At 30.2% G+C, this 24,748-nt stretch overlaps 2 protein-coding genes across 5 annotated transcripts; both read left to right on the forward strand.

Annotated features, from left to right (window-relative positions):
* The first annotated feature begins 2,743 nt into the window (after nt 1-2,743).
* LOC114756948 (salicylate carboxymethyltransferase-like) lies at nt 2,744-8,404 on the forward strand. 4 transcript variants are annotated; one of them, XM_028945924.1, is made up of 5 exons: nt 2,744-2,838; nt 5,860-5,950; nt 6,367-6,777; nt 6,883-7,137; nt 7,996-8,404. In XM_028945924.1, the coding sequence occupies exons 2-5, from the start codon at nt 5,870-5,872 to the stop codon at nt 8,341-8,343; spliced, it is 1,095 nt and encodes a 364-aa protein (XP_028801757.1). In that variant the 5' UTR covers nt 2,744-2,838; nt 5,860-5,869; the 3' UTR covers nt 8,344-8,404. The 4 variants fall into 4 exon arrangements, with proteins under 4 accessions (XP_028801757.1, XP_028801759.1, XP_028801760.1 ...); XM_028945926.1 differs by having other exon boundaries at nt 5,863-5,950; XM_028945927.1 differs by having other exon boundaries at nt 5,870-5,950.
* A 4,812-nt stretch (nt 8,405-13,216) lies between these two features.
* Nucleotides 13,217-14,701, forward strand: LOC114756949 (salicylate carboxymethyltransferase-like). The gene is made up of 4 exons (XM_028945928.1): nt 13,217-13,291; nt 13,422-13,823; nt 13,935-14,192; nt 14,324-14,701. Exons 1-4 carry the CDS (start codon nt 13,217-13,219, stop codon nt 14,669-14,671), a joined length of 1,083 nt encoding a protein of 360 aa, XP_028801761.1. The 3' UTR covers nt 14,672-14,701.
* Nucleotides 14,702-24,748: the final 10,047 nt, after the last annotated feature.

Here is a 24,748-nt window from a genome sequence, read left to right on the forward strand (position 1 = left end):
AACTCGGAACAAACCTAGGGGACTTCTATGTAGAAACACACTTGAAAGTTGAAACAAAGAAGAAACACAAGGTAGAAAGGGGAAAACCAGAGGCGAACTCTTGACAGCTTTCCGCCTGAAAAGTCCACTGAGCTTAAAGTACTCTCAAAAGACTGACCCACGAGCTATAGGCCCCTTTTAAAAAAATTCAGTAGTTCTTTCACTAAAATTTTTTAAAATATTTTTCACTTATTTTCAAATAGACAAAAATAAAACAATATATCTCATAAAATTTCTAATTCAAATCACAAATGTTAGCAAACTAAATTGTCAAATTATTTTCCAAATGTCCAAAACTAAATCAACTCAAACTTTTGTTATCTAAAACTAAATAAAACAGATGAACCATCATCAGCAACATCAACATCCTAATTATCATCTTCATTAATATCACATCAATAATATTTGATTGTGCTTTATTGTGAGCAGAGTCTCTTTGAGTGTAAAAATATCAATGTTTTTTTTTCTTTATCACTTTTATTATCTTCAACAAATAATAAACCAAAGTCACACTCATAATATAGTTATCATTTATTCATGGTAAGAAGCACAAATAACAGTACAACAAAAATAAATATAAACTATCCTTATATGTAAAACCATGTAACTAGTCACGAACAAAAATGATAGCTTGATCATTAGTTGGAAGAAGGAAACTTCTATACTTTTTTAGGATGCATGGACTAATACTAAAGGCTTGAAAAATTAAAAATCTATGTTGATTGTTTTTTCACCTGTTCAAAACATCTAAAATTTTATAATTATCAGGCTTAAATGTTGTTTACGTTCTTTCAAATAATTTTCTAGATTTATTCATATAAGAATGATCCACAATCACATAAAACATGTTGATAATCATGCATCATGTTCATGTAATTTGTAAAGGATTAAAATAATTTAAACTAGCTAAATAAAAATTGAACAAATATAATTATCAAAATTTTTAAAACATACGGCCTATTTATTTTGGAGTTGGCCCGTTCAATCCTACAACCCTATAGTATACATTCCTCCTATCTCAAGCTCGGCCCTTTAATTTGATTGTCATGGAACAGCCCCAACAGACTTCATCTCCATTTCAATGTCTTCAATGTTAACCACACAAGTTGTTGGAGTTGTCTCACTCAATAAATGATGGTAAGGAGTATGAACTTGTTCCTTGTTTTCTTATTATACTACTCTTCCGATCATTAATATAAGACCTATTTAACTAATTTGATTAGATTAAAAAAATTATACAAGTTAGTTAATTATAAGAAATGTGACACGTTTTTCTTAAAATACCATGATTATCTTTCTTAGTACCCTATTTTCTTCATGTACTTGATTATAGTTGAAAGAGTATCCATAGGGGTCATTTAGAGAAAATTGATAAATATAAAAAATAGGTCTTATATTTAGAATCAAAACCAACTCAACGATTGAGTCTTATGTTAAGGACCAGAGGAGTATAAATATAAGTCATTCATAATATATTTAATATTTATTTCTTAATTTTATTATTATTTATTTTTATTGAAAAGAGAGAAAGAATTGGAAGATATGAGAATGATTTGTAAATATAAAGAAAGAAATTTTTTATAAAACTAAAAAGTTTTGTCAATTTAACAATTTTTTTTTTTTGACCGGAGTCAATTTAACAAATTTCTAACATACGAAAATGTATTATAAGTAATTTATATTAACGATGCTATTGTTGAAGATTTGTTGGGAAAGGTCAGTACGACCTCTATGCCTCCACCTTATCTTCCTGTAATGATCAATTTGAATGAAAAATAATTACATGATCATCATCATGTGTCAAATCAATTCGAATAATTATAGTAAATTTAATTAGCTCTATTTATAAGATAATAACATGTTTTCTCCAATTAAATTTTTTTAAAAATCTTATTATTTTTATTTGAACCTTTAGTAACCCCACAAAACTTTACAGTTTTTTTTTTGACCGGAACCCAAGACTTTACAGTTTACACCTACTTAATACCTATAAAATTATACATGCGTGTAACAAGTTTAATTCAGGGAAAAAATGTCAAGAAGGTGAGCTCTTGCAGCAGGAGTTACATCAATCCAGCTGTCGTGGCTTTTTTTTTTTTTTTTTTTATAATGAAAAACGTTTGTTTTTTTCCCCCCAATGGCAATCCAAACACAGCCTCATTCTCTCATAATACGAGTTCAAATTTCAAGATATCTGCTTTTAGTGTGCAACGGTTGGACCAATCAATGAAAGGAGTATTTATTATGCTATTATCAATGATTAGAAAATTGTGGCAAAAAGCGGTGAGTTTGTAAAATTACAATAAAATATGAGCATATGATGCAAGCATATATATTGAACTAGTTTGAGAAAAATTTCATCAGATCTGTCTAAATCTGATTTGAACGGTCGATATTTGATTTTTTTTTTTCAAAATTTGTTTAAGATAACTATTTTAATGAGTAGAGAATCTAAAATAACAATAATTTTTTAAACTATCTTTTTTTTAAATATATTTTTATTTAAAAATAATTAATTAAAAATATTAAATTTGAGTCATTCAGATCAAATTTGATCAGTTCGAATCTGATGATTTTAGGATCTCCAAACTAATTCTGTGTATTCACACACACACACATATATATATATATATATACACGCAATCAACAAGCCTCCCACTGTAATTGTGCTTTTGGGCCTTCTCTCTCTCTGTCTCTCCAAATCTCTCAGCGACCGACCCCTCATCATCAGTTCCAAAATCAACTTCCGATGACTGCTCCGCTGCTGCCTCTTGCCATCCTTTAATCTCACCAGTCTATGTAAGTTTCATATATACCGCTTTTCGCATCCATCTCTTCTTTCATTCTTCTATCTATTTATACACGGGCTCCTCTTAATTAATTTGGGTGTTAATTAAAATATCCTCATTATCAGTAGTAGACAAAGTACTGGTTGTTAATCGCATCATGACAATCACATACAGTACTTGATAAATAATCCAATCCGGATTATTTATATGTATTTCCTTACAATTTGGTGTCTAATGATTGATTGTCTAAAGGGGTGTTTGTCTTTATGTATTTATTTTCTTACTTTAATACAATTGATTATTTTATTAAAAAATATATCAGCTTCTCTCAGCTTAAGAGGTCATGGGTATGTGTTTTACTTTGTACTTGCTCCTGTTCTATTTATAAGTTTTAAATTTGAAAAAAGATTTGATCTATTTTATGAGTTTCAGTTTAAGTTTGTTTTAACATTTAATGTATTTTTTTTAATTTTATCTTTATTCATTTATTATCTCTCCTTTACCATAATCTCTCTTATCATATTTTCTCATATATATATATATATATTTTCTTCTTCTTATTTACTATAAAAGTATATTCAAAAATAAAAATATATTTCTAACATACTTATTACTTTTAACTAATTTTAATTAATTATTTGTTATCCGTAAATTAATTATTTGAAACTTATAATAAGAACTAAATGGAGTATATTATATATCCATCCAGTTTTTTCCCCCTCTAAATTTTATATGGTAATTTTTTAAAAGAATTTTGATATGGTAAAAAAAGGTAAAGGAGAGCATGCGGTCCGCAATAAAAATGAGGAATGAAAAAATGGATAATAAATATGAAACAGCAGAGAGACACACACACTACCTCGTCCGTCCGATTCTGAATATATAAATTGAATTACAAACTAAATCTTATATTAAAGATCAGATATAATATATATTTTTATGCAACTAGTGAAATATATATTATTGTTCAATTTTAACCTAGAACATGATGTTTAATTTTTAATTTATGTGAGATAATACATCCTAAAATAATAATGCTTTAGAATTTGTTATTCCCAGTTATGCTCAAATATAAATAATAATTTATTTTATTGCAAATTTGTTACATAAATTACCTTTAAAATGTCACTTTTCCAGTCCTTAATATAGTAGTTAATTGGAAAGTTGATGTTAGTTCTATATATAAGACTTATTTCACATATTTATTAATCTTTCTTAAATTAACCATATTGATATTCTCCCAATAATAATCAAGTAGAAGAAGGACGGAAGGAATTAAAGATGATGCTTAAAGTATTTTAGAAAAAAAAATATTAACAAATTTAACTAATATTTTTAATCTATTCAAATTAGTTAATTAGGTCTTAATAATTAATACCGAAGAAGTACTTTATTAGAGTTCCAATAAGCACCTATAGATGGCAGCTGGTGGTTAGACAATAGCATTGGCGGCAATTGCTCAGTCGCAAGCGATGTTTGGCATGTTAAAAATAAAATTATTTTCTACATTGTTATTGTAAAGATATAATTGTTAAAAAATATCCATGATTCAATAAATTTTTTCATTTAGTTTTAAATTCATTTCTTATAATTAAATTGACATCTTTAAAGTTTTAAATATATAGTATGAAATAAATTTTATAAGTATGAAATTTTGAACATTGTCGGTGGACTAAATTTGAAATAGACTAAAGTATATATTTGGTCATTTAACTTTATTTAAGGTTTCACTTTGATCCCTTAACTTTAAAAAGTATATTTTTGATTATTTAACTCCAAAATTGTTAGTCTTAAATGATATTTTTTTTCTAATAATCATGATTGTTTTGAATGTTAAACTTAATATGTTAGTATTTAGTAATGTTTTATCAGTATTTAAGAGTTCAATATCATCATTTTTTGTTAACAATTTTACGGTTAGAGGACTAAAAGTTTATTTTTTAAAGTTAAATGACCAAAATAAAATCTTGTGCAAACTTAAAGGACTAAAAGTATACCTTAGCCTTTAAAATATAGTGAAGGGGTTGAGAAGAGAGGAAAAAGATACAATTAATGGGCTAAGATGGAAAAGAAAGGACAATATTTAGGTATTTATTATATTAAATTCTCCAATTACACATTATCATGTATTCTATTTTTAGAATATTAGCATTTGGTATCATTTAATTATAAACTTACATGAAAAAAAATATATGGCCATATGTGATTGAAAAACTTGACATAATGTATAAAAGTAGTTTTCTTTAGGTGTTTTTGAAAAAGAATTTAATGTTTGGCTAATTTTGATAATTAGCCAAAATAGGACAACCGAAGGGATGACAACCAGCTAGCAAACGGGTTCTCCCGCATCTTCTCAATCTCGTTAATGAAAAGAATGCAAAAACAATAAAACCTTTTATATTTATGGCATCATTATGTCCCTTCGGGTTGATTACATGTAATTCTGCTAGTTCAGGTACGTGGTCGAATCTATGTAATGTAAAAAGAATTACATTTTGTAATGCTGATTACATTAAGTAGCAGTATTGGGATTACGAGACTCATGAAATGAAATGCACACTTTTTGTAATCAAGTAGGAAAGTCATTATTATATTGTCTTTATTTTTAAATTGACCAAATTAGACTTAATAAAAGACGCATAACTGGAAAACCCCATCGCCTGCAGCAAATTGACCAAATGAGATTTGGTCATTTACTTCGTTCTTATTAGTTGATGAAGAAATGAGAATAATGTTCTTATTGAATCGATAAGAATTTCATTAAGAAAGAGATAAGAATTCGTTAATAATGAGATCATTATTAATTAACGAATTACTAAGAACATTATTAACGAGGAGATAAGAAGTTATTAATAACTGGATTCTGTTACAAATATAGGGAATGGGGTAACTAATTCCAACTTTTAGGAGGAATTATATGTCTATATTTAACATGATTATATATAGGATGAAGGCAAATTTGTTTCTTCTACTTGTTTTTATATAACATGTATGTCTATTGATCCTTATTATTGAGAAACATAAACTGTAGAAGTGTAAAGATGAGAATGAAGGTGGCTCAAGTGTTGCATATGAAAGGTGGCACTACAGAAGCAAGCTATTCAAACAATTCTTTATATCAGGTATCTACATATCTAACTTCATTCAATCCTTTCTAAAACTCTAATTTGCATGCATTGATTCCATTATAACAAATAGGATGATTAAGGTCCAATTCAGTTCCGAAAGTTTTCACATAGAAATTGTGGGTATCTGAAAGTTTTCTTAGGATCAAAATCATTCTGGAAGAGTTAACTAAAAGATGACAAATTAGTCGCCCTAACCATTAGAAAACTAACATTGAATGCTACCATTGTTAGTGGCCAGAGATGGAATTGCTTCCTTTTAAAACTTCTGGGGTGATAGTGATTCAAGAAAAAAGCCTTTTGAATATCCACGGTCCCTATATGAAGACTTTTAGGACAAAATTGGATACCAACCCTAAAATATAATACTATGTATACTTACTAAAAGATGGGGTGTGTGTGTGTGTGGATAGCAAAAGGTGATTTCTTCAACAAAGCCCATAAGAGACGAAGTTATAACTTGCTTATATAAAGAAACAATCCCTCGAAGCTTAGCAGTTGCAGACTTGGGTTGCACATCTGGGCCAAACACTTTCTCTGTGATTTATGAATTGATTGAAACTGTGGAGAAGCTTTGCAGAGACCTAAACCATGAATCCCCAGAATACATTACCTTCTTAAATGACCTACCAAGCAATGACTTCAACACAGTCTTCAAGTCTCTTGAAAGCTTTAAACAAAAGCTAAGTAAGGAAATGGTAGGTGGGAAGCAGACTGGTCCATGTTACATCGCTGGAGTTCCTGGTTCTTTCTATGGCAGGATTTTTCCTACTAAATCTTTGCACTTTGTTCATTCCTCCTATAGTCTTCATTGGATGTCTCAGGTATATACATTTTATTCCTTTGAGCTTGTATTTAGTGGATAATAATTGTCGATATTATTAAATTAATTGGTGAGCGGGGTGATTACATTAATTCAATAATTGTAGGTACCTGAGGGTGTAGAGAATAATAAGGGCAACGTTTGTATGACAAGAACAAGCCCTTTAAATGTGTGCAATTCTTACTACCATCAATTTCAAAGAGATTTCTCAATGTTTCTTAAGTATCGTGCTCAAGAAGTAGTTGAAGGGGGTCATATGGTACTTACACTCTTGGGAAGAAGCAGTGGTGATCCATCAATGGAAAAATCTTGCCACATTTGGGACATTGTAGCTGAAGCACTTAATCAAATGGTCTTGGAGGTACCCATATACATACTCTAGCATGTCGTCTTGTTAATTATTCTGTTCTTTACTAAATGTGGGAGTTAGATAACTACTCCCTCAAGTCTTAGATATAAGTAACAACTAACCAAATTATGTAAGTAAACGTGTGACACACACACATATATGTTTTCAAATTCATATGAAAATAGGGGACAAAAATGGACTTTTTTTTTTTAAAAATAGTAGTGCTTATGTATGATGATAATGAGTGAAAAAGAATGAGTGTGAAAAGAGATAAGAGAGAATGAGTAGAAAAAAGTGAAACTAATAAGGATTGAGTTTAGTAGAAGAAGCTAATCTCTCATAACATGACGAATCAAGGTTTGAATTTCTGCCGAGAGAGGCAGTAATATTTAGTGCCCAATAATGCTTCTAATAGGATTGCCTTTAATAGAAGGATAGATATGTTTAGCAAAAAAATGAAAAAAAAATTACATTAAATAAACGAATACAAAATGTTACTTAGATAAATTACCAGCCATATATAGGAGAATGTTATTTATACATAAGATTGGAGTGAGTGATTTATATAGATTAAAAAAGTTAGTTAACTCAATATTTATAAAGAAATGTGTTAGTTTTTCCAAAGTATTACTTTTAATAATTTGCGCATTTAAACTACTCCCCTAATGGGAAAAACATCTTAATGTGTGGAATTAATAGGAAGAGGGGATTATAAATTTGAAAGATAGAGTAAATATAGAACAAAACAAATCCCTCTAAACCTTTCATTTAGAACAGGAGAATGCAACAATTTTCTTTGAAAAGCCAATTCTAAAAGAAAACGATGGAGATTAATGATAGTGCAATTTGTTTTGATGTGATGCAATGAAGGGAATAATAAAGGAAGATCAAATGGATTCATTCAACGTTCCTTTCTATACTCCGTCCGCATCTGAATTGGAATCAGAGGTTAAGAAAGAAGGGTCCTTCGCTATTAATCACTTGGAGGCATTTGAAACAAGTTGGGAGGCTGCTTGTGATGAGAAACGTAATGACAGTAAAGAGTACCAAATTACACAATTCATGAGAGCTGTGGCTGAACCTTTGCTTATGAACCACTTTGGAGAATCCATAATGGACGATGTTTTTCAAAACTGCCAAGATATATTAGCAGATCTTATGTCTAAGGGAGACCTTGTCCATGTGAGTCTCTGCATATCTTTGACTAGAACAAGTTGAAGAAGAAGCAACATGTGTGTGTGTGTGTGTGTTTCTATAACACACCAGATATCATTAAAACCTTACAGTTAAACATACTTAGATGATAATAGTATTAAGATGTGTGACATCTTAGGAAGTCCTTGTGGTGTGGGAAAAAATACAAAATTTTCTCCAATAAATATTGACATTGTGTTTAATCAACATATAGTGCTGTGCCCTAGTAATGTCTATGATGTTATAAGATCTTGCGACTTTCCAAATTTATTTTTCGATTGATAGCAGTTCATTTGGGGAGTTGATATGATGAAAAAAACCATCAATTAAGCCAAGCGTAAAAGAGATGATTAATGGCATATTTAAAAAATGACTCATTAATGTTTTACTAAATTTGATAAAGAATTTTTGTAGTATTAAGAGCCAATAATTATAAGATTAAGACCATAAGAAATACTATCAAGCTGACGCTCAAAATAATCCAAGTTTCAAAGAAGTAATTATGCAATATAATCCAAAATTAATTAATATGTTTGTGAGATGGGTTCAGTTACTAAAAATGTAAGGAGGTTAAATTTTTTATTTTTATTTAACACATTTAATCTTTGATTTTACTTACAAAATTTTATTTGATCCATTGTCATTTCAAGCAAGCACTTAACAAGGAAAAGGGAAATGGGGGGCTCACGTGAGGAGGTTAGTTGCCTGCTGGCTGAGCAGTGGCATGACATTGTTTAAAACACCAAATACGCATTAATTTGATTAATGGACAGTCAGTTGCAGTTTACGAATCTCTTATTGCAAAACTCACCTGAATTCCCCTCTCTGGCCTTTTTCAATATTCCCACAGTACCTTCCTTTACTTTCTTTTCACACAGACATATATATTAAAATCAATAAGATACTATCTCGGGTACTAATTATAAGATCTCATTTGTAGATTATACACAAGATCTTATAATTAAAATCGGAGATAGTAGCATGTTAATATTAATAAAATCATCATTTAAAATCTCTATACGAAAATATTTTACCGTATATAAGTGATGTAGAGATCATGAATAATTATGGGATAATTAATTTGCAAGTCCTTATAGTTTCAACCAATTTTGAATCAGGTCCCTATAATTTTTTTTCTTTTTATTAAGTCCTTATACTTTCATCTGTTTTTAATTAGGTCCTTGCATTTATTTTTCTTTTTATCAAGTCCTTCTAAGATCACCTTATTTTTAAGTAAGTCCCTGAATTTTTTATTCTTTATTTTATAAATTCTAGTAGTACTATTCTATAAACATAAAATAGTATATATTATGTAATATTAGTTTATAAACAATAATATTCTAAAAATAATGAATTATTATAATAATTTTATTTTTTTAGCAAAAAAATAATTGTTTTAAAAAAAATTTCCTGAATTAATTAATTATATTATTTATCTTTTATTATATAATTATTAATATTTTATACTTCAGTATTAATTTATTTAATTAAGTTTATATTTAATTAATAAATAAAAATTAAAAATAGATGGACTTGATTAAAATTTTAGTGAAATTATAAGGACTTAATAAAAAGAAAAATAAATGCGAGGACCTAATTAAAAATAGATGAAAGTATAAGGACCTGATAAAAAGAAAAAAAACTATAAGGACCTAATTCAAAATTAGTTGAAACTATAAGGACTTGCAGATTAATTAACCCAATAATTAATAAAATAATAATGATAAAGTTGTGCGTATAAAATTTATTCTCTTTGACTCTTTCAAATCGAATAAAACAACATTAAAATCTGTCCTGCTCCATTTCCTTATTTTAAAATTCCTCCCCTCAGTTTTGGGAACCAAACACACCACCCCATTAATTATTATTATTATTTAATCCTGGCCAAAAAAATTACAAAAATGTTTCACTAATATCACAATCATATCCCAAAAAATAGTGAATCGCTGGTGATTAATCGTGTGACAGAGAGCCTTTTTAATTCACCCGCCGCCCACCGCTCTTCTAAGTTCTCATTAACGTCGCCCATTGTGCTCTTCTAAGTCTTCATCACCGCCGCCCAGAGCCGCATCGTCATCTGGAGAAGATAGGTAAGCTTCCATTCTTCCATACCCTCTGATTGCTTATTCTGTAAACCCGTCCTTCGTCCACATTGTTGCTCTTTCCCGGTGCGGTGCGTGAGTCTCTCCCTTGATCCCTCTCCCTCCCTCTCTCAACTCTCGAGTTTTCAAGCCCTCGGTGAAGCTACCCAGTACCAATTTTTCTATATAGATTGATTCTGTTTGATATAAGAAGTAATCTTTATTTTCCATCTGCACGGCTATATTTCATAGCTTCTTGCCTATAATTGAATACAATAACATTTTTCAGCTGTTGGAAATAACATGCTTACTAATGCGTTATATCAAACTCATAATTCTCCATGTTCGTTTAGGTGGTCCCTAGTTATAGATTTCATTTCTTGTTGGGTCTACTTATTCTGATATGTGTCTGTTAAGTTCTTTACCTTTTCCCCATTTTTTACATTACTGTCTGTTAGAATTATTACATTGCTTCATGTCCTGACTTGTTGATAGTGGAAAAGGGCCGAAGATTAATTAGCATTTCTAAGCAACTTGCATTGCTCAAAATGTTAAGTGATAAAGTTTCTCGCAGAATTTTCTAAGAGAATATTTACCGCGGGGGGTTCCGAGAGAACAAACTTTTTTCTATGGGTTCCTTCTCTTATTTTATTTGTGACAAAATCTGAGGAAAAATTAATTCGTCTCGGGTTCCCTAAGTTGTCTCAAATTTTTCTGAGAAAAAACTTGTTTTCTCGCATAGAATTTAAAACCGATTGGACCGGCCGGCAACACAAACTGGCAGTAGGCCGACTCGGGGTGACTCAATATAACCCGTGAGAAACCTAGCTAACTCAATTGGTCTGGTGGGTTAACCCAGTTGTGTGTTTTTAAAGTTGTTTTAATGCTAAAAAAATATTAGTTCAGTGACTAAATGATTGTTGACAGAAATATTTTGTTACCATAAATCTAGTTTAATATTTTGCTAGAATGAATATTTAGTGATTTTAATAATATGATACTATGACGTCAATTTGTCAAGGGAATCGTATGGAAAATTGGAAAGAAAATGTAAATATGATTATTTTGTTAGAGATTCAAAGTATTAAATTGATATTTAGTCTTTTGGATGGCATGATAAGCATTTAAATTAATTTGTAATTTTTTTATTCCTCACAAGTACTTGATTCTTGGGTTGACTCCAATCTAACCCATTAACCTTTAATCCACTGTCTCAATTGGTCTAGAGGCCATTCCGGTTTTCAATATCTTGTTCTCTTGTAGAGTGCCTCAACCAAAATTGTTGCCGCAATTTTGGTACCAACTTTTATGGTTGAGTGATGCTTCTTAAATTTTGTAGTGTTCTGGGGAGCATTTGCTTTTTCTAACATCATATCCAGATTTCCTATCAATATTCAAAATATTTGTCTTGACTTTTTCTTAATACTCACTTTCTTCTATCGTAACCATGGTGAATGAATTTGTCAATTTTAAACGTTAGATTTCAGTGTCTCACAGGAATTGGAGGAAAATGTAACTTAAGATGTTCATTTGATATATTCATATCAAACTTTCTAAATACTGTCTCCAATCATTCGTTGGCACTTAATTGGATATTGTTTCTAGTATGAAGGTGCCAATATATTTTGGTATAATGTTTATACGTAGGTTATGCTGAAAGTGTACTTTCTATGCTACTATTTTGGTTTAACTGACAGTTAGTTATTTGTTTTATCTAAGTAAATTTAAAACAAAGTTGCTAGTACATATGACCCTCCAATATATGTCCAAAATGAAAACCCTCCTTAATTGACATCCCTTCCTGCAGTAGTGACGTCACCCAGTTCCTTCCCAAAACCATGAACCATAATACAAGACACCATGGAATAACACAAATTACAATTATATATTATCAAGTCAACTTGCAGGCATAGACCAACTTTCTGAAAACCCAAACACAACGTAGCAGGAGCTTTTATGTTATACGTCTTCTATCCCAGTTACCTCAACAAGCTCAAGGAGCCCATAGTTGTCTCGGTTATGAAAAATTAGTGAAGATTCCAATGCTCAGAATAGTTTCTTTCCTTCTTGTTGATATTTGATGGAAAATTGTAACTGCCAACTAGTTCCCAAATGTGGAATGCACGAGTAACTCTCGCATAGGGTTCAGCACGCTAGAAGTTGATGGTTCGGTTCTACTGGATGGCCGCAGTGGATATGGGGGAGTCGTGATAGTGAGGGAAGGTGAATTAGTGGTTTGAGCTCGAGCCTCACATCAGTTCGACAGTTCCTCCTGCTATTGTGAAACTATGAGTGATCATGAATGGTCTTCATCTGTGTTGATCAAAAGGTCTTGAAAACATAGTTGTGTATTCTGATTCTATAGAAGCCATTAATCTGGTTACTAGAGGTTGTGTCAGTAAATATCCTTTTAGGTATATTTTGGACGAGTCTAGATTGTTTATTCATAGGGATTGGCAGGCTTTGTTAAGACACAGTCTGAGTGATGACCTTACTTTTGCTGACTATTTAGTTAAGGCCTCCCATTCTCTCACATGGAAGGTAATTTTTGTATCTTTGATCAATCCCCACCTATTAGTCTAGAGGTGGGTTTTGGTAAAGTAAACTTGCTCTCGTTGTTTTGCTTTGTACTTGCTTAATTAGTGAATGGTATTCAGTAATTTACTAAAAAGTTCAGTTTTTAAGAAGAAATAACTATTGACATGATTATAGGCCAAAGGCGAAAATTGGGACTCATATTTTTTTCTTAATAACATGCATGTGGGTTATTGATCCTTATTATTGAGAAACATAATTGTAGAATTATTCATCTGCGAATGGATGTTGCTCAAGTGTTGCACATGAATGGAGGCATTGGAGAAACAAGCTATGCAAACAATTCTTTATTACAGGTATATATCTAATTTTGTCCAGTCCTTTCTGACATCCCAATTACATGCATGCTTCCATTAGGGTATATGAAAGTTCTATAATATCATGTATATTAACTAATGAAATAACATACACAATCAATGTGGATAGAGAAAGGCGGTTTCTTTGACAAAGCCCATAAGAGATGAAGCTATTCAGTGCTTCTACAGAGAAACATTCCCTCGAAGCCTAGCAATTGCAGAATTGGGTTGTTCTTCTGGACCAAACACTTTCTTTGTCACTTGCGAACTGATTGAAACTGTGGAGAAGCTTTGCAGAGACCTAAACCACAGATCTCCAGAATATACGATCTTCTTGAATGATCTACCAAGCAATGACTTTAACAACATCTTCAAGTCTATTGAAAGCTTCAAACAGAAGCTAAGAGGAGTGGCAGGTGGGTTTGGTCCATGTTACATCGCTGGAGTTCCTGGTTCTTTCTATGGCAGGATTTTTCCTACAAATTCTTTACATTTTGTTCATTCCTCCTATGGTCTTCAATGGATGTCTCAGGTATATATAATTAACCTTTTCTTTTAAATAATATTGAATAATTAGTTGTTTATACTTGCAGATTAATTAAATTGCAATTCACTGATGGTTGTATGTGATTATTAATTGTAGGTTCCTGAGGGCGTAGAGAATAATAAGGGCAACATTTATATGACAAGCACAAGCCCTTTAAGTGTGTGGAATGCTTACTACCATCAATTTCAGAGAGACTTCTCAATGTTTCTCAAGTGTCGTGCTCAAGAAGTAGTTGAAGGGGGTCATATGGTACTTACCCTCTTGGGAAGAAGAAGCAATAATGAACCATCGATGAATAAATCTTGCCTCATCTGGGACATCGTGGCTGAAGCACTTAATCACATGGTCTTAGAGGTACATATATTTATACTCTAATTATATATGTCATATTTTCTTTTTGATTAACAATATTCTTTGAAATGCACATACTGAAAGAAAATGATACAGATTCATGATAGAGCAATTTGTTTTGATGTGAAATGAAGGGAATAATAAGGGAAGATCAAATGGATTCATTCAATATTCCTCTATATACTCCGTCCTCATCTGAATTGGAATTAGAGGTTGCAAAAGAAGGGTCCTTCACTGCTAATCACTTAGAGGTATTTGAAACAAGTTGGGAGGATGCTTATGATGAGAAACGTAATGACAGTAAAGACTACCAAATTACACAATTCATGAGAGCTGTGGCTGAACCTTTGCTTGTGACCTACTTTGGTGAAGCTGTAATGGACGATGTTTTCCGACATTGCCAAGACATATTAGCAGATCGTATGTCTAAGGGAAACCTTGTCCATGTCAGTCTCTGCATATCTTTGACCAGAACAAGTTGAACAAGCAACATATAAACATATGTTTGTACAGTACGTTGACATGTGTCATGAATATACCGTTTGTCGGTTTGATATTGTGTATGCTTGGTTTTAAACAGTTCTTGTGTTTAACCAGCATTGTATATATCCTAGTAATATGCAATGTCTACGATGTTGTAAGATTTTTCTTGTGTGGTAAGATTTTTCTCGTGTCGACTAATGTATTGTTCTAGATAAATACGCCTGATACTAGGTATTTCAAAGCAATGGAATTCTACTTCTTTGTAAGATCACCGGAAGAAGCTTTTCTCAGTGTATTTGCGGTATGTTATCATCTCGCGGTTTTAAGTGCTCTTTGCTCGGTCAAACGGAAATTAAAAAATAAGCTTGCTATTAATACTTATTTCACATTTATGAATAGAACAACCTCTAATACTTGATTTGTCCTTGCTTGTTCATTATCTGATATCACAAGGAAATGTTACTATCGTTTTTTTTTTAAAAAAAATAAAAGGCCGCATAAAACACATGGAAACTAACTTGCTACTAGAAGCTTAGAATTCAAATATTTGAAGAGAATGGTTTTGTAATCTGCGGGGAAAATATCTATGATGACAACTTAAATATCCATTTGTTGACCTCAGTGTGTCAAACGCTAAAGAGAACACTTTATGAAAATTATTGAGTGAGATCTTTCAATTAACAATATATTCAAAAAATCAGCCTTAAATAGAATTTAATAGCGTCGTGCGATCTATGTAGCCGACTTCATCTAGTAGGATAAGAATTTGTTTTTGTTGGGCTTATTAGGTCAAAAATCACCATAATGATTAAATTCTTTTAATATGAGGTCAAATGTGACAATCCAATTGCGCATTTTCTTAGCCAGCCATTAAGAGGTTGAGCTGTAAAACTCATGCGAAAACGGCAATATTTTGCAGTAATTATGGTTCCAACTAAAACAAAAACTTTCATGAATTCCTATAATCTCTGCAACTGTATGAGGAGTGTATCCTAATTTTTTTGATGAAACCAAGTTTCCATATTCCCTTGCTGTCCTGGAGTAAGCCGCCGCAAGTAGTTTCACCATTTTAAAGCAAAGAGTGATATCTGTAGGATGGGTTGAGGATGTTTTTCAAGAGATAGGCCTTGATAGTTCTTTGAGTAAATCTTTCTCAGAGTTAGGCTCCCGAGAATAACTTTACTGCATCTATCCTTCCATATGCCCAATAACATAAACAAATTAAAGAGCTTTTGCCGGGGTATTTTTCAGGTGGATTGATTCCCTACTTCACGCTTTGAGTTCCAGATAATCCAGTCCTGCTTAGGCCAGGAGAAAAAATTAGTAAGGTCTTGATGCTTTTGCTTCCCTTCCCGATTCTCCAACCTGCATTCTTCATAACATTTTCCTAGCATTATCATCATCATTTCAAGGCTCGGTAATCAGGCTTGGTTCTGTTCAGAATTGAGACCCTTTTTTTTTTTTGGTATGGTTGATACCTGATTTACGCTAGGGAACCCAAGAAATTTATGAATTATTCATTAATATCAGTCATATATACGCCACTTTGTTTTCTGCAATTTTTACCCTTATTTTAGGTGGTTAATTTTCCCCTTATATTTAAACTCTGAAGTTTACATAGAGCTATTTTGCTTTCTTCCTGGCCGAAACTGGGAAAAAACATTGCAGATCTTGCACCTTTTGAAACATCAAATTGATTTTTCATATATATATATATATATTAATTTTACTTAATTTTCAAATTAATAGTTAATATACAAAACATGTTCTTATGCAAATTTGGCTTGAAAGTTTTCACCCAGAAACTTTGGGCACCCGAAAAATTTTTTAAGTAAAAATTTGTTCTGGAAGTTTAAATTCGTGGCAATATTATCCATTTATCTATATGACCTATAAACCTTTTAGTGACTTTATGATTGGTCCGTGTGGATATTGTAGATTTTTTTTTTTAAAAAAAAGGGTTAATTAATCTGCAAGTCCTTATAGTTTCAACTAATTTTGAATTAGGTCCTTATAGTTTTTTTTCTTTTTATCAGGTCCTTATACTTTCATCTATTTTTAATTAGGTCCTCGCATTTATTTTTCTTTTTATTAAGTCCTTATAATTTCACTAAAATTTTAATCAGGTCCATCTATTTTTAATTTTTATTTATTAATTAAATATAAACTTAATTAAATAAATTAATACTGAAGTATAAAATATTAATAATTATATAATAAAAGATAAATAATATAATTAATTAATTCAGGAAATTTTTTTTAAAACAATTATGTTTTTGCTAAAAAAATAAAATTATTATAATAATTCATTATTTTTAGAATATTATTGTTTATAAACTAATATTACATAATATATACTATTTTATGTTTATAGAATAGTACTACTAGAATTTATAAAATAAAGAATAAAAATTCAGGGACTTACTTAAAAATAAGGTGATCTTAGAAGGACTTGATAAAAAGAAAAATAAATGCAAGGACCTAATTAAAAACAGATGAAAGTATAAGGACTTGATAAAAAGAAAAAAAATTATAAGGACCTGATTCAAAATTGGTTGAAACTATAAGGACTTGCAAATTAATTATCCAAAAAAAAATATTGTTTTCTTCCTATTGGTTGACGGGGGTATTTTTCCTAAAAAAAAAGTTATTTTGTTTTCATTTACGGTCTATCCGTTTTTAGTCCGTGCACCTGACTGGGTTAGTTGTTTTGTTTTCATTTATGTTCTATTTTTTGTTGTTGTCGATTTTCCACTCTTCTTGGGTCTACAAATATATGAGTTTGGGCATATGATCCCCCCCCTCCCGGTTGGTACATGTATTTGCTTTGGACGTTTTGTTTTCATTTGTTGGGAGCCTTTCCATTTCCCTTTGTATTGGACGGGTGGATTTTCATTGGTTTTTGCGTTGGTGACTATATAAATATAAAGTTGTTGGTGGGCTTTTTTGCTGTCCCTTTTCCACTATTTCATGTGAATCTATTTTTGTTTTGTCTTTTGGATTTTGCTATTCGGTATTGACTGTTTCCTTTTTTTCTTTGCTGCAGAGGGTTATCTAGAAGAACAGATTGCTCTATGGAGATTTCTTTGGCGTTGATGAGGTCAGGGTGCCGTGATAAACATCTCTGTGTGTCTGTTGTGAGTGTGTATGATGACATGGTTTGGCTTTTACAGAAGTTAGGTGAGGTCTTTGAATTTTATTCTCATGAATAGGCAGGTACGTATGAATCTCTGACTTCTTGGGGTTTGTTTGTATGTTCTTTCTTCTTGTCGTCGATTGTTAACCTCCACCCGTATTCATTTTTTGGGGTTTTTTTTTGGAAGCTATCGAAGATCCATGTTGCAGTTCTGGCGGATGACCAATTGGATGGGTTTCGGTTGATTGTTAGAAAGGTGATAGATATAGTAATGTATTTTTAACACACTATCAATTATCCAAAAATAAATTTTATATGCATGAGAATAACATCGGAGTAAGGAAATTAACAAACCCGACAATTACTTATATTCGTTTTTGACTATTTCATCCTATCTATAACTTAGCTAATGGCCTTCAAAAATCTCTGGTTTTTACTTAAATTAATTATTAAATCAAGTAGGACTGTTTAAGTCACAAAATTTTCAGTTTCATCCCTTTTGAATATGTTAAATGCTGGGTAAAATTAATTTATAATTGTCGTTATGTATATTAACAGATATTAAAAAAACTTACCGTTTTCACTTAAGAATCATTAAATATTTACTTTTACTAATTCATTAGTATCAAAGACTTGGTGGTTACGTTGCGCTGGAGTTTGCAAGGATGGGTTTTAAGGGCTTGTTTGGTTTGAGGGGAGGGAGGGGTAGGGGAGGGGAGGGGGGGTTTCATCCTTACTTTGTTTGGTTTGATTAAAAAGGAGAGGAGGGGAAGATATTTAATGATCCTTTGTTTAGTTCAAGGAGGGGAGGGGAAGGATAATAATAATCAATTTACCATTTTTACCCTTACATATTAGTTTATGTTTTTTATTGATATATTATATAAATTAATTTACATCTTAATTTAAATCATATAATTTAATAAAAATTCAGTCTTATCATGTTAATATGTGTATTAAAAATTGGTACAGTAATTTTTTATTCTAATTAATATAATAATATATTTAAAATAACAAATTAACAAATTTTATATGCTCTAAGAAAAATGAAATTTATTCTCTTTAGGCTATCTTTTTTTCCAGCTTTAAAATATATTTAATAAATAATATATTTATAAAAACAATTAATTTTATAATATTATAATTTTTATTTTTAAATAATTTTTAAAATATATTTTTAATTATAATAATGTATATATTTTTTATTTTTTTTACTTATGATAATATATTTTTTATTTGAAATAAATATTATATAATATATTTTATGGGTAGAAGTGGAATATTAAAAAAACTATAAGGGCATAATGGTTCAAAAATTTGGCTCATCTCCAAAAACCCCCAATTTGAAGGGGAGCCAAATGGGAGTTGGGAGAGGGGGAGGGGGGAGGGGAGGGGACATTTTAGCTCCCCTTCCCTCCAAAATTTTTAACCAATGAGGGGGGCTCATTTGCCCTCCCCTCCCCTCCCCTCCAACCAAACAAACCCTAAGGGAATTTATTTCTTCGTTTATTTTTCCTTCCCTTCCATGGAGTTTTATATAAAAAAAATGGGGTTAACATTTAGCGTTATAGCACATAAATCTACCAAATTAGGTTAGTGATCAAGAAAGAAGGCCAAACATGCATGGATATCACCAACGTCACTAATTAGGTTGGTTATTTTGTTTTTAGCTAAAATAAATTAACTAGAATTCAAAGAACAAAATAGAATTCTTAAATTCATTCTAATTCTTTAATCTAATTTTATCAGTTTGATGTAAAATAAAAATAGTAAAAATAGAAATGCAATTCATCATAAAATTGAATAGACAATCTAGAGCACAAATTTATTTCTTCCAAGCAAAACTATAAGGGGGGAAAAAATAATTGCGCCAAAAAAAAAACATTCATTGTCTAATGGGTACAAGAGAGTTCTTCTGGACCTTTGACATAGATTCAAATCCTATTTGATGCAAATTCACACACACACACACATGTACGTTGATTTCAATGTCAAGAGAAAGATTTTGAATTGATATATGTGCTCAAAACATTCAAGATTGAAATTGTTTCCACCTTAATAATATATATGCTTTGAAATTTTTGGCTGTCTCAGCGTTGTGACTCTTCGATAGCAGATCATACATAATTAATCACGAAAAAAATTGCTTCTTTAAATCTTTCCTCTCTCCGAAGTATAGTAAATAATGGTCCTCCTTTGTTAATAGTAATCCTTTCAAAAATACCCTCTATTTTAACCTCATCTCTAAATTATAATTATTTCATGACGGTCAAAATATCAACAAATGAAATTACTTTGCTCACCCCTCTTGAATGATTTATATCTCTTCACTCAAATTCCTCGATAATAGAGCATAACAATCATAAAACGAAATGGTCTCTTCAGTATAATGACTAAAAACAATTATGACAAAAAAAAGCTAAGAAAATTACCCTCTCAGGTAATATTAAACACAACAATCAGTTCTAATAAATAAAATAGTAAAATAATAAATAAACTGACAATGATATCTTCTTATCCAATACAACGGAAAAAATATATGGATTATCTAATGATATTTTTAGAAATGACACAATTTTTCTGAAGATAAGCAAATATTACGTCTCATGAAATTATACTTTTGTGTTTGAAGTATGTTCTCGGTGGCTTTTAACATTCCAATGCTGCTGACTCTCTTTTTCTTTTGTTTTTGGGGATAAGTTGCCTTTAGAATAATTAAGAGGACTATAAGATTACATAGGGTTACACACTTTTCAACATCTTGAAAAATGAGAAGACACTAAATCACTTTGTGAGATAATTCAGAGAATTATATAGTTACACAGACTTGCGCCCTTTTCAATAATATTTTGAAAAATGAAGAGATTGTAAATTATTTTGTAGAATAATTTTAAGAACTATACATCACCCGTTTAGTGCTGGTCAAAAATATCACCCATATATTTAGTATGATATAGAATTTGATAGTATGGAAATGGAAATGGAATTGGAATTAGGAGAAATGTTTGCTTCGTACGCCTAAGAGAACATGGAAATGGCTTCAATATGGAATACTCACAAGTTCAAGTTTGTTGGTTTTTTTTTTCTATTCATTAATTATTAATTATTAATAATTATCAATGGATCAATAACTATTAATTTTTTCTTCACAAAAAAAAGAAATATGGTGATTGCTCAAGCTTTTTTATTTATTAAAGCTCAATTTTTTAAATATTAAATTACTAGGAAGTATATTCATTTATTAAATAAATTTATTGACTTCGCTTCTCATAATTTTCTTGCAAATATTTATTAATTCATTAATTCATTATATAGTGAAAAGTGACGTAGGTTCAATTATGTTGTCATTACAGCGGCATTCATTTGTTTGACCATGATATTATTTAATCGTTAATTAAATTTCATAAGTCATTAAATCTCTGAGCATTGCTTCCCAAAAATTAATGACATTATCAATGGTTTCTTTTTCTATTTATTTATTGTTAATTTTTTGCCAACTATTTATTGTATTTTTAATGGACTAATAATTATAAAGTAGTATGACCGATTTATCGGCTGAGACCACCGGCAAACTTATTTATAGAAAAAATAGATTGAGCCACACAAGTTATTTCAACATATTTCAAATTCAGGTGGCAAAGATTTACTACTATAGAATTGTTAAGATTTTATTTTTTTTCAAAAAAGTAAATAGCTGCAAACAAATTATGGGGGGCGGGGGAATTAATATTTTTTCAAGAGAAGAGAAAGTGTTTTTTTAAGGAAGATTAGACGATTGGCTACTAAAGTTATTAATGAAGTATTATAATTTTTCATCAAAGAACTTAGAAACTTTAGACCTAATTAAATATCACTTATTTTAACCATTTAAATTTATTTATCTGTATATTTTTATTTAAAGTTATAATAATATTTGTGTAAAATGTTAAATCTGGACCATTAAAATTTTAATCAAATGGTAGTGAAGAGAAAAAGATGATAGAGGAAGGCAAGGGTAGATGAGAGCATCCATTTCTATATATATTGGCTTGATCTCAGGGTTTTGCTGCGCAGATGGTATTTGTCGGACGGTTTTGCATTCAACATTTATTCTATGCAACCCAAAGGGTTTTATGATCAACTAGAGATAAATTAGTGATTGATCACTACGCAAAGGAATGCTTGATGGTGTATAATTTGAATGGTATTAGAGGAATAATGAGAAAAGAGGAATGTATTAAACCATGGTTTGGGGTGTCAATCACCCAAACACCCCCTCTAAAAACCAAAACCATGGTTTTGGAAAAAGCAAAATTTTTTTGCTTTTGGAGAAAAAAGGGAGAGTGTGAGAACCTATATGATATGTATTTTATTATTTCTTTTATAAACATATTTTTTGATAAACATATTTAATCTTATATTTTATAAATATATATACACATTAATTATTTATTAATTATATTATCTTATGTATTATTAATTATGTTGGTAAAAAATATATTATTAACAATTTTATTCCTTCAAATTAAAATATATTATAAAATATATTTTTTCTGTAATTATCATATTAACTTATTTCTTTTTTTTAGTAATTTGTATATATAAAAAATGCTTCTGATAACAACTATCCAAACACTTTCACTTCTCAGAATCACTTTTTTACAAAATCTATTCTTCACAGAATCTATTCTCCCCAAAATCTATTCTCCAGAATCACTTTTCCAAATCACGGTTTGATTTCATCCAAACACACCCTAAGTAATGATTGGGCCAAACTCAACGCGACAAGAGGGGAAGAAAGACTTGTTGGCTGCGGAGGCTTGCTACGTGAATTTGTGACTGCAATGACGCTGGATTAGGGGATTCACGAGAAAGCTGAGAAGTGTTCTGCATTAAAAGCTGGGATCTGGGGAATCATTGCAAGTTTGAAATTGGTCTTCGATACTGGTATTAAAATGGCATTAAAATCTGTGAGTTAGTGAAATAAGTGTTCAATATTTTGTTGTGTACTCTTTCTTGTATCTTATTATAAAATCCTTTTAACTAAATTACACGGTTTAAAAAAAAGTTAAAATTAGTTAAAAGTAATTAATATGTAGCAAATATAATTTTTTTCAAATATACTCCTATACATAAATAGGTAAATGTGAAAGAGTAATAGTGAGATAAATGAGGAAAGAGAATATATTAAATGCATTAAATTAGAGGTAAAATAGGTAATAATACATTAAATGCTCAGATAAACTCAAAGAGGATCTTATAAAAGGGATAAAATCATTCAAAAGATTAGATCTTATAATAAGAGACGGGGAAGAGTATTTGTGAAATAGTATGTTGGATTAAACTTCAACTTGAGTCCCGTTTTTCCTTTATTTTTTTTTTTGGCAAAATCCCAAAAATAAACCTTTAAAATTTCAAAATCTCAAATCAGGAATGACTACGACAATACATTACCATTTACTTTTCAAATGTTGTCAATTATTATTAAAGTGCAGTAAAAATTTTTCTATTTTTTTAAAATATTTTTTTGGGTGTATACAGGGAATTCAAACATCGTTGAAACATCACCCCAATGTTTAGCAGATTTTAAGCACTAGCAGTGAAGAAGGGACGCAAAAATTCGGGAATCTAAGGTTTCTAATCTCCATAGAAACATAGGGTTAACATTGTCTAAACATGGTAATTAATTGTGCTATTTGTTTTTGCCAACATTTAATCATCATATTCTGTTCACTAACAATCTCAACATTTCTACATCAAAAACAAAATGAATAAATAAATAAACCTGAACATCTCCCAACATAATGCAAATGGCAACGGAAACTATTTGTGATTCAGGCAACGGGCGCATGGAGATTGATGATATAATAGAGATTGAGGACATTTTAAGTAGATAAGGGATTACAAACAAAATACACATAAATGCTAATCTATTTTAGACATCAAATCTAAGAGAATATAACTTTATCATTTTTTTTTTTCCCAAAGCAGGACACGGGACATGAAAACAAAATACGGTGGGAACGGGGGGCTGAAATTGTTTTTTTTTTTTTTAAACTATGTTTCAGCAAATTGAAAGTACTCCTCTAGTATTTAATATAGGACTTAATTATGGAGTTAATTTTGATCTTAAATATAAGAATTACTTCTCATATTCATCAATTTTTTTTAAATTATTTCTATAGATACTTCTTAACCATAATCAAATAAAAAAGAGAGTAAGGATATTAAAAAAAATAATTATGGTGTTTTAGAAAAAATATATCATATTTTTTATAATTAACTAACTTACTTAACTTCTTTAACCTAATCAAATTAGTTAAATAGATATTATATTAAGTACCGGAGAACTATAACTTTTTCTAAAAAATAATTGATATATGAGGCCAAGGGCCTCTTTACAACCTCAGCGCCCCATCTTTTCTTGTCTCAAACTTTGTTTAATAATATGATTTATAAGATATATATATATATATATATATATCAATTTTTTCATGACATAAGTATATCAGATTCATACTAATGAATTTTTTTTTTTATTTAGACAATTTTAAACCCCCTTCCCATTGGGGAGGGATCCACACGCCCACACTTCACACACACATCTATAGTCTATGTGAAAAAATAATAGGCACACTAAATGAAACACGTGACATTTCACAGTAATAAATATTTCCAGCATCAATAAATTTTGAAGGGCGTAAAATTACACACTTTTTAAGATGGGACAAAAGTAACACTTTCGTTATTTGGGGGAAAAAAAAACATGTTTGCTAATTTTGTGGTCTGTCACATTTTTAGTGACGATTTTATTGTCATCACAAAAGCCAAAACTCCTTGTCAAAAATCTTTTTTTTTTTGATAGTGGGATGTCTTATTGCAAATAACAGCGGTATTACTTTTGTTCCATTTTAAAAAATTTACCATAATTTTGCATCTTCCAAAATTTATTGGTGCCAAC

The sequence above is a fragment of the Neltuma alba genome, unplaced genomic scaffold (genome assembly GCF_004799145.2).
Source record: "Neltuma alba isolate B1F8T4 unplaced genomic scaffold, ASM479914v2 tig00010552_pilon, whole genome shotgun sequence".
Taxonomy (NCBI): Eukaryota; Viridiplantae; Streptophyta; class Magnoliopsida; order Fabales; family Fabaceae; genus Neltuma; species Neltuma alba.

What these genes read in the sequence shown, in the direction of transcription:
- LOC114756949 (XM_028945928.1), top strand. Translation starts at nt 13,217, where the DNA reads ATGGATGTTGCTCAAGTGTTGCACATGAATGGAGGCATTGGAGAAACA. An exon ending in CAAACAATTCTTTATTACAG is followed by an intron (nt 13,292 to 13,421) that starts GTATATATCTAA and finishes CAATGTGGATAG; the next exon opens with AGAAAGGCGGTTTCTTTGAC. An exon ending in GTCTTCAATGGATGTCTCAG is followed by an intron (nt 13,824 to 13,934) that starts GTATATATAATT and finishes TATTAATTGTAG; the next exon opens with GTTCCTGAGGGCGTAGAGAA.
- LOC114756948 (XM_028945924.1), top strand. Translation starts at nt 5,870, where the DNA reads ATGAGAATGAAGGTGGCTCAAGTGTTGCATATGAAAGGTGGCACTACA. An exon ending in GTCTTCATTGGATGTCTCAG is followed by an intron (nt 6,778 to 6,882) that starts GTATATACATTT and finishes CAATAATTGTAG; the next exon opens with GTACCTGAGGGTGTAGAGAA. An exon ending in TTAATCAAATGGTCTTGGAG is followed by an intron (nt 7,138 to 7,995) that starts GTACCCATATAC and finishes GATGCAATGAAG; the next exon opens with GGAATAATAAAGGAAGATCA.